This window comes from Eriocheir sinensis, chromosome 19 (genome assembly GCF_024679095.1).
Source record: "Eriocheir sinensis breed Jianghai 21 chromosome 19, ASM2467909v1, whole genome shotgun sequence".
NCBI classification, from domain to species: domain Eukaryota; kingdom Metazoa; phylum Arthropoda; class Malacostraca; order Decapoda; family Varunidae; genus Eriocheir; species Eriocheir sinensis.
In genome coordinates this window covers 652,501-662,500 of record NC_066527.1, presented here as the reverse complement: position 1 = coordinate 662,500, position 10,000 = coordinate 652,501, and the positions used below count along the sequence as shown (strand labels likewise).

Sequence of the window (10,000 nt, the reverse complement as noted above, 5' to 3'; positions counted from 1 at the left end):
ACGTGGCGAGTGTTCAGTCGGATGCGAGTTAGTGTGTGTGTCGAGGCCCTCCACCGCGCACCATCACACCCCAAGACTATATCACAATCTACACCATGGTAATGTTGGCGAGGAATGTCTTATGTTAGTTCTTTCCTGCTGTGGGGTCAGAGTGTCGGTGTATGGAAGCGAGTGTATTAGAATTTTCTGTCTTGTTCTGCAGGGTTATAGTGGTGGAGTGGAGTCGTAAGGAAGCAATATTGTTTTAGATATTGACTCTGCTCTCTTGGGGCATGAAGGTGGTGTATGTTCGTTAGGAAGCGAGTGTTTTAGATTGGGTATTTTCACACTTCATTCTTTGGGGTCATGATGGTGGTGTATATTCGTTAGGGAGTGGGTTGGTTAGAATGTGTTTTTTCACGCTTCGGTTTGTTGTCATAATTCATTAACGAGTTTTAGGTGTTGTGTCTGGTATTAATGTGCTTCGCTTCCCCTTCCAGGCCCTGAAGGTTCCCAGCAGCGCGTCGTGGGGCGTTGTGGTGCTGCTGTTCTGCGGTAAGTGGACCCCGCATGTTTATGGTGATTTGTAACTAGTCTATTGTGGATGACCATTTCGTGGTATGCTGTTTGTGCAAGAATGTTTGACTGTGAACTGCTATAGCTCAAAGGATACGATTACATAGTCGATACATTATGATTAATTGACTTCCAAGTTAGCGGCTTAAACTATAACCGCTAATCTTTATAGCGGCTATGGAATTATGAATATTCTGCGGTTTAATTTTGTTATAGCCCTCGAAGTGCAGTTTTCCCGCGTGTTATGCTCATAGTGGCGAGTGTTGTTCCCCGAGTGTTGTGCGTAGTGGCGAGTGTTGTTCCCCGAGTGTTGTGCGTAGTGGCGAGTGTTGTTCCCCGAGTGTTGTGCGTAGTGGCGAGTGTTGTTCCCAGAGTGTTGTGCGTAGTGGCGAGTGTTGTTCCCAGTGTGTTGTGCGTAGTGGCGAGTGTTGTTCCCCAAGTGTTGTGCGTAGTGGCAGGTGTTTCTTTTCCTCCCAGCCTTGGCCGCGGAGGCTCGGCCTGACGACTGCTGCTACGGGAGGAAGAACGTCGCCCACGGGGAGACTGTGCTCACCATCCCCTCCTGCTGCGTCTCCTTCTCCTGCTCCGACGGGGACATCCGACCCTCGCACTTAGGCGGCGTCGGGGCATCGGGCTGTGAGTATCGATTGCGGGAACGCTTTTCTTTTGTTCTTAGGCCATATTTGTCATTGTCGTGTCTGATTTATTTTTGTCTGTGTCAGTCTGTCTTGTGTCCGTATAGATTTTAGCATTCAGTACAGTTTTTTTTTTTAAATCTTCTGAAAACACCTAGATTGTCGTTTTACCAGTGTTACGAAATTGTGTTCATAATATTTAGATTTGTAAGTGGTTTTTAAATCCTCCATTAAGTTAGTCACTCGTGCCTGAACGCTTCCGTCTGCCACCAGGCTGCGAGTTCGGCGGCCAGCTGTACCCCAACGGCAGCTCCCTCTCGGCGCACTGCAGCAGCCTCAGATGCGTGAACGGGAATTGGACCTGGACTGGCCGGTTTCAGGACTGTTGTAAGTTGGAAAGACAACCAATTTTCAAACTGTTGAATGTTGTATCGTGTATTCTTCGTTGTCTCGAGCGCTACTAAATTGTTTTGCGCTGCAGGTTGTAATCTGTATTAATTTTTTTTTTTTAACTCCTACTACACTGTTAGGCACAAATGAAGTCACTGCCTATAGCTCATCACTTTAGGTAGATGATTTCAGTCCCTTGAAAATTAAGGACTAGTGGAAGAGTTTACTAGAGTTGACCATACAGGTATTCTCAACCCTTCCCACAGAAAACTTTATCCCAACCAGATGTTAGGACGTAGACTACGAAAATTTCTTTACACGTGTTCGCCTCAGGTTATCCAAAATTGTTACGAAGTTTTTAGTAGTAACCTTGTGTTGACGCATTCAGAAGAAATTATTTTTTTCGAATATTCCAGTGATTAGAAAAAAAAATAGAAAATGTAACTAGTATCGCCCAAATTTTCTCCTTATTAACGTGCTTGACTTTCCCAGTAATGACTTCCCCGCGGTGCCTTTCCCTCAGGCGGGCGGTGCACCCTTCACAACAGCGGCCACGTGATGACCTTCGACAAGACGCACTACCACTGGGCCGGCCCTTGCAACTACACGGTGGCGCAGACCGGCTCCTCGCAGCACCCCGAGACCGGCGTCTTTACTTCCTTCGCGCCCTGCCACGGCTCCTACTGCCTGCAGAAAACCACCTTCAGGAACGACCCCTACACCGTAGTCTCCCTCAGCCACGATCACACTGACGGCACCACCTCCGTGAGTATCTGCCATTGTTAACCGTATAGTGTGTCTGCAACGCTACTGACTGCCTTATTGCTAATTACCATTATACAGTCTTTGGGTACGGATCCCATACACTGTGCTTCTCACTAAAACTACTGTATAACTTCCAGCTGATCTGCCTTTAATTGTTAGTCTTCTAAAGAAGTCTTGTGCTTGAAAACAACTTTGTGGTTCGTTAATATTAACCAGAAGAAACCGAGTTGGATTCGGTTTGCTTCAGCTGGTGATAGGTGGGAATCGAAACTATACTTTGTTTACTTGAAATACCATGATGGGTCTATGTAAGCCATGATTGTAACGATGGCCAGTCATGCTGATGCATTTGAACCAGCGGCCGGGGAAATGGGAAGACTTTGCAAAACAAATGACTATGCTCCCTTTATCCAAGCCATTTTATAATGCCACAACTCTGCTCTAGTTTCGATGGTTCCTGTTCCTATGTTGCTTGTTTTTTCTAGTTGCTGGTAAACGGGAACTTGTACGCAGTGCCTTCGTCTGGCGTCCACACGGTGACGGTCGGCGGCACCACGTACCCGCTGCTGGCGTGGCGCACCCCCTACTGCATCGCGCTGGTCGGCTCATCGGGGATCATGGTGAGCCGAGGAACTATTGATCTAAATCAACGTTTATCACTTGTGGATTACCTTCTGTGATATAATTTTACCTCTAGTCCTGTTTTCTCATTCTGATATTCGCACTCTTATTCTGATATTCGCACTCTTATTCTGATATTCGCACTCTCATTCTGATATTCGCACTCTTATTCTGATATTCGCACTCTTATTCTGATATTCGCACTCTTATTCTGATATTCGCACTCTCATTCTGATATTCGCGCTCTCATTCTGATATTCGCGCTCTCATTCTGATATTCGCGCTCTCATTCTGATATTCGCGCTCTCATTCTGATATTCGCGCTCTCATTCTGATATTCGCGCTCTCATTCTGATATTCGCGCTCATTCTGATATTCCCTCTCTCATTCTGATATTCCCACTCTCATTCTGATATTCCCACTCTCATTCTGATATTCCCACTCTCATTCTGATATTCCCACTCTCATTCTGATATTCCCACTCTCATTCTGATATTCCCACTCTCATTCTGATATTCGCACTCTCATTCTGATATTCGCACTCTCATTCTGATATTCGCACTCTCATTGTATTCGAATCTTCGCACGCCTTGGACTTGCTGAAACAATTATTTTAAGTTCGATGCTTCATTCTCCCTCCGGCAGCTGTTGCACTGTCGCTACCGCCTGGACGTGTGGGCCTACCCAACGCACGCCTCGCAGCTCCACGGCCTCTGCGGACACTTCAACTTCAACCCCCTCGACGACATGACGGCACGCGACGGCACCGTCTACCCCGTGACCACCTTCCCCCTGGCCTTCCCGGAGTCCTGGAGGGTTGGTGCCAGATGGGTTTTGGTTACTCTAGCCTGGCCATAATGATTGCTGTCTTAGCTTTATATCTTTGCCTGGTCTGGTTAACCTGAAGTGTTTTTTAAAATTCTAGATGGTAGTTTAATGACAGTGATGCGTTTTTTAAAATTCTAGATGGTAGTTTAATGACAGTGATGCGTTTTTTAAAATTCTAGATGGTAGTTTAATGACAGTGATGCATATTTGAGTGTTTAAACATTTGCAGGATAAATATTAACTTCACTCTTTCCTCAGACGGCCGAGCAGAGCAGTGTTCAGTGCAAGCAGTGCAGAGACTGTGGCCGCCCCACGAGGGTAAGTGTTCCTACTCCAGACCAACCATGAAAATTAAAGCAAAGAAGCTTCGGTTTTAAAGTTATTTAAAATTTCGGATCTGTTCAGTCTAGTCACTTGTCTCCATACAAGGAAAATATCCCTGAAACTTGTTCCTTTATTAGTGAAAAATTTAGATTTCCCTTTTCTCTATTTGTTCCCACATTAAGATTATTCCCCTGTAGGACAACATGTGTAAGGCAAGGCCAGCAGAGAGTAAGGCCTACTACACCCGCTGCGCCAAGCTGCTGCACCCCGTGCTGGCCGTGGACACCCAGCTCAAGCACCATGTGGGTAGGTGATCCTCCTAGGCGGGCTGTAGGCAGCCATGGCTTACACCGATTAATGTTAAAACCCTTGTGGTTTATACAAATTGTTTGCCTTGTATCTAAACTTATTGTGACTTTATTTTACATGTGGCTCTTCATTCCACCGATATATATATATAACTTAACCCAGACACTTAAACCTTTTCTGTTGTCATAAGCATTTACAGTAATAGTGTCAGGTTTTACCTCGCATTACTAATATTCTTTTGTCATAAGTAAATGCACTGTACAAGGGTCAGGATGTAGCACCACTAGCATCTCTGGTGCAGGATTTCATAAGCTGGAATGTGTTACTCAACAGATGCCTGTGAGTTTGAGCTTTGCCTGCTGCACCAGGCCGGCGCCAGCCAGCAGCAGCAGCAGAGGCAGCTTGATGATCAGCTCAGGATTGCCCAGATTAGCAAGGGCATCCACACCAGAACCATGGGTGGGTGGTGCTGCTGCTGGTGGTTGTTGGTGCAGAATGTTATTTAAATTTCAGTAAACATTCACTGATCTAGTCATGAATATGATTCTTATCTTCATGTTCAAAAAGAGTTCACAGCTGATCTTAAACTTTGTTCTTCCAGGGGAGTTCGTGCCTGACCCATTGTTTGCACCCCTGGAAGGGTCTTGCACCCCTGGGTCCTCATGGCAGCAGGATTGCAACAGGTGTGGCTGCACCGACAGTGCACCAGGGGTGCCCAGGTGCACACGCATTGCGTGTCTGGATGGTGAGTAAGAGGTGTACAGCAGCAAGGCTTTGGACCACAGCCCTCAGTAAGCCATGGCCTTATCACAGGCTTCTCCCTTTAAATTGGAAATTTAGTTAACATGAAGGTATGGGTTGATTCTACATGAAAAATATACTTTACTGTAAAGAATAAAGTTGGGGTTCCAAGAGGGCTGAGGTTGATCTGAAGTCCTGCAATGTTATTATTACACGTTAATCTCCATATTTGAATTACTCCACAAACAGCACCCCAACCTGCTCCTTTGTCCCACTGTTCACCTGTGTCACCCTTGTCCCCAGACTTTGTCCCGGCGCTGGGGGAAGAGTACTGCACCAACGGCTCACGCTGGCGTGGTGGCGAGTGCAGTGTCTGCGAGTGCATCAGGAACGGCCAAGTTTGTTCTCCAAATGAATGTTAGTGTCCCTGGACCTTACTTTAATGCTTGATCAATGATTTAATTCTTGGGCATCGTCCATGTTAATTGTCTACCTATTTAATCCTTTAATTCCATGAGGTAAACTACTTTCTGATGTAATGTGCTTCAGTGTCACTAATAATTACTAAAAGTGTGGGGTAATGTGGTCTGTGCACTGGAAACCTAAAATAGTGCACAATTAATGTAGCCACATTAATTTCTCCACGTATCACTCCATCAGCAACAGCTCGTGTGGTTCCATTTCCAGGCTCGGGAGTGTCGCCACCCGTCACCCAGTCACTGCCCGTCACCCAGACCACCTCGCCCTTCACCTTCCCGCCATTCAGTGTCTGTAGCCTCCCCAAGGATGAAGGGTCTTGCCACGGCTTTGCCCTAAAATGGCACTATGACGTTGTGGCTGGCAGGTGCACCCAGTTCTACTACACTGGCTGTGGCGGCAACCAGAACAACTTTGACTCGGAGAGAGAGTGTCAACTTATGTGCGGCAACTTCCCATTCACAACAGGTATTGGACGTGTGCCTCCACATGGAAGGACTCTAGCATTCCTTGGAGTGGAAGGGTAGCCTACTTTTTATTTAGTCGTGTGAAGGGAGGGAGTGATAAGTCGGTCAAATGTATCCTGGCCGCGGGTACAGTGGTGCTCCCTGCTGGAGGGAGGTATCGCTTGCCTCGCATCAACCAACTATTCAGGCGTTAAGAGATAACTTTTTGGACTAAAATTCAAAGTTGTGGCATTATGCTCGATTATTTCCATTCATATTCCTAAGATAAGCAATGGTCACCCAACTTCAATTGCAGCTTTCTCATTTTCATGCTTGCCTCACTTAAGCAGGGAGTGCCACATGTACTGATTTATAGATCATGAATTATTGAAGTAAATGTATCTGTGGTACTTGTTTTACACTATCAGATGCCAACTCTTGAGCCTCCTTCTTCCCTTCCACACCACAGTCTCTCCAAGTAAACCGTCTGGCTGCTACTTGGACCCCGAGGAAGGCCCCTGTGAGGCTCTGCTGCCCCGCTACTACTACAGCCACGCCACGGACCGGTGCGAGAAGTTCTATTACGGCGGGTGTGAAGGGAACTCCAACAGATTCACAACACTTGAGGAGTGTCTCCAAACTTGTGGTGTTGCCTCTAATGGTGAGATGATCAAGTTAAATTACCACTGAAAGTCTGTCTCAGTAGTGAGTTGAAATGGGTTATAGATTTGCTTAACTGAATAATCCAGCGCAGAGATCGAACTCCAAAAGTGCTTTAGTCATCCTGCACTGCTCCAGAATGTTGTGTCCATGCTTATGCTCTATATATTTAAGTTCTCATGCAAATGTTTGGAATAGTTTTGATACACCATAACATTTATTAACATGGTACCCTCCTCCAGCCACCACTTTAGAAGGACCTTTATTACCGTAGTACTCTCGGCCACCACCATGTATGTTACTAGTATAACAACCTTTATTAACATAGTACTACTCCTTTTCCAGCCACTCCCATGTATATTAGGACCTTTATTAACTAGTACTCTTTCTCTATTTAGCACTCCTTCTCTCGTTAACCTGGTACTCTCCTTCTCTATTAACTTGCTACTCCTTCTATATTAACTTTGTACACTCTTTCTCAGCCACCACCATACACATTATTGCCTTTATTAGCATGGTTCTCTCCCCCTGCAGCCACCACCCTCGTTCCGTCCGCGTGTCACCTGCAGTGGGACGCCGGCACATGTCAGGGCAGTCGACTGAAGTACTATTACGACGCTCGGGCTGACCAGTGCTTCGGGGCGTACTACAGCGGCTGCGGCGGGAACGGCAACAGGTTTAATTCAGTGCTGGAGTGTATGCAGACGTGTAGCGGCGCCGGCACCACGAGTGAGTACTGAACGATGCTGTGTTGGCTGGCTGAGAGGGGATGCAGTGGGTGAGTTAGGTCCATATTTCTGCGTCTGGCGTCTGATATAAGTTAACCCGGTAGCAGCAGGGATCTTGTTTCTTAATGGTCCTCCAAGCGAGAAAAATGAGAAAAAATCACCCCTCGCACAAACCATTTCATAATATATAAAAGCTTTTCTGATCACATTATGTATCTTCTATTTTGGGGGTTTATATCATGGTACAAATTTGCCCCGTCGCTGCTACACGGTAAAGCCACAAATTTGGCCCGTCGCTGCTACAGTGTTAAGGTCTTTCATTATTTCTGTTCTTCAAATTATGACTGTCTGGCTGGAAGGGGATGCATTGGGTGAGTTAGGTCCCTATTTCTGGTGTCTGGTATAAGTTAAGGTCTTTTATTTATTATTTCTGCTCCTCAAATTATGACTGTCTGGCTGGAAGGGGATGCATTGGGTGAGTTAGGTCCCTATTTCTGGTGTCTGGTACAAGTTAAGGTCTTTTATTTATTATTTCTGCTCCTCAAATTATGACTGTCTGGCTGGAAGGGGATGCATTGGGTGAGTTAGGTCCCAATTTCTGGTGTCTGGTATAAGTTAAGGTCTTTTATTTATTATTTCTGCTCCTCAAATTATGACCGTCTGGCTGGGAGGGGATTCAGTGGGCGAGGTAGGTCTCCATTTCTTACCTCCAATAGAAGTTAAGGTACAATTTCAGTATTTTTTTCATTGTTTTTTTCTCATGTACGATTTTGTAAGTAATTCTTTCTTGCCCTCTGTACGATTTGGTTAATATTTTCACTGATTGTTAGTATTTTTCATGTTCTGTATAATATTAGTAATTTTTTCACCAATGTTATTATATTCTTTCTCACCCTCTGCGATTTCATTTTTTATTTTCACTTGATTATTTTTTTCCTCTCAGTCTTTGTACGATTTTTTAGCCGTCTTCACCCTGTACGATTTTTTAGCCGTCTTCACCCTGTACGATTTTTAGCCGTCTTCACACCCTGTACGATTTTTAGCAGTCTTCACCAATACGATTTTTTAGCAGTCTTCACCCTGTACTATTTTTAGCAGTCTTCACCCTGTACTATTTTTAGCAGTCTTCACCCTGTACTATTTTTAGCAGTCTTCACCCTGTACTATTTTTAGCAGTCTTCACCCTGTACTATTTTTAGCAGTCTTCACACCCTGTACGATTTTTAGCCGTCTTCACACCCTGTACGATTTTTAGCCGTCTTCACACCCTGTACGATTTTTAGCCGTCTTCACACCCTGTACGATTTTTAGCAGTCTTCACACCCTGTACTATTTTTAGCAGTCTTCACACCCTGTACGATTTTTAGCAGTCTTCACACCCTGTACGATTTTTAGCAGTCTTCACACCCTGTACGATTTTTTAGCTGTCTTCACACCCTGTACGATTTTTTTAGCTGTCTTCACACCCTGTACGATTTTTTTAGCTGTCTTCACACCCTGTACGATTTTTTTAGCTGTCTTCACACCCTGTACGATTTTTTTAGCTGTCTTCACACCCTGTACGATTTTTTAGCTGTCTTCACACCCTGTACGATTTTTTAGCTGTCTTCACACCCTGTACGATTTTTTAGCTGTCTTCACACCCTGTACGATTTTTTTTAGCTGTCTTCACACACACCCTGTACGATTTTTTTTAGCTGTCTTCACACACACCCTGTACGATTTTTTGGCCGTCTTCACACCCTGTACGATTTTTTGGCCGTCTTCACACCCTGTACGATTTTTTTAGCCGTCTTCACACCCTGTACGATTTTTTTAGCCGTCTTCACACCCTGTACGATTTTTTTAGCCGTCTTCACACACACCCTGTACGATTTTTTTTAGCTGTCTTCACACACACCCTGTACGATTTTTTTTAGCTGTCTTCACACACACCCTGTACGATTTTTTTTAGCTGTCTTCACACACACCCTGTACGATTTTTTTTAGCTGTCTTCACACACACCCTGTACGATTTTTTTTAGCTGTCTTCACACAAACACCCTGTACGATTTTTTTAGCTGTCTTCACACAAACACCCTGTACGATTTTTTTAGCTGTCTTCACACAAACACCCTGTACGATTTTTTAGCTGTCTTCACACAAACACCCTGTACGATTTTTTAGCTGTCTTCACGCAAACACCCTGTACGTACGATTTTTTAGCTGTCTTCACGCAAACACCCTGTACGATTTTTTAGCTGTCTTCACGCAAACACCCTGTACGTACGATTTTTTAGCTGTCTTCACGCAAACACCCTGTACGTACGATTTTTTAGCTGTCTTCACGCAAACACCCTGTACGTACGATTTTTTAGCTGTCTTCACGCAAACACCCTGTACGTACGATTTTTAGCTGTCTTCACGCAAACACCCTGTACGTACGATTTTTTAGCTGTCTTCACGCAAACACCCTGTACGTACGATTTTTTAGCTGTCTTCACGCAAACACCCTGTACGTACGATTTTTTAGCTGTCTTCA

The 10,000-nt window shown here is 45.0% G+C and overlaps 1 protein-coding gene across 2 annotated transcripts in view; it reads left to right on the top strand.

The window, feature by feature from the left end:
- LOC127000490 (mucin-5B-like) overlaps window positions 1-10,000 on the top strand; it is a 13,836-nt gene that overhangs the window by 2 nt on the left and 3,834 nt on the right. For both annotated transcript variants that reach the window (XM_050864217.1, XM_050864216.1), the window contains exons 1-15: window positions 1-98; window positions 480-534; window positions 1,033-1,191; window positions 1,464-1,577; window positions 2,104-2,345; window positions 2,831-2,965; window positions 3,612-3,782; window positions 4,053-4,112; window positions 4,316-4,424; window positions 4,761-4,886; window positions 5,029-5,172; window positions 5,472-5,585; window positions 5,856-6,113; window positions 6,561-6,752; window positions 7,286-7,480. The exon at window positions 1-98 is cut by the window's left edge and continues 2 nt beyond it. In XM_050864217.1, the coding sequence (XP_050720174.1) occupies window positions 96-98; window positions 480-534; window positions 1,033-1,191; window positions 1,464-1,577; window positions 2,104-2,345; window positions 2,831-2,965; window positions 3,612-3,782; window positions 4,053-4,112; window positions 4,316-4,424; window positions 4,761-4,886; window positions 5,029-5,172; window positions 5,472-5,585; window positions 5,856-6,113; window positions 6,561-6,752; window positions 7,286-7,480 (2,077 nt within the window). In that variant the 5' untranslated portion in view covers window positions 1-95. The remainder of the gene's footprint in view (window positions 99-479; window positions 535-1,032; window positions 1,192-1,463; window positions 1,578-2,103; window positions 2,346-2,830; window positions 2,966-3,611; window positions 3,783-4,052; window positions 4,113-4,315; window positions 4,425-4,760; window positions 4,887-5,028; window positions 5,173-5,471; window positions 5,586-5,855; window positions 6,114-6,560; window positions 6,753-7,285; window positions 7,481-10,000) is intronic.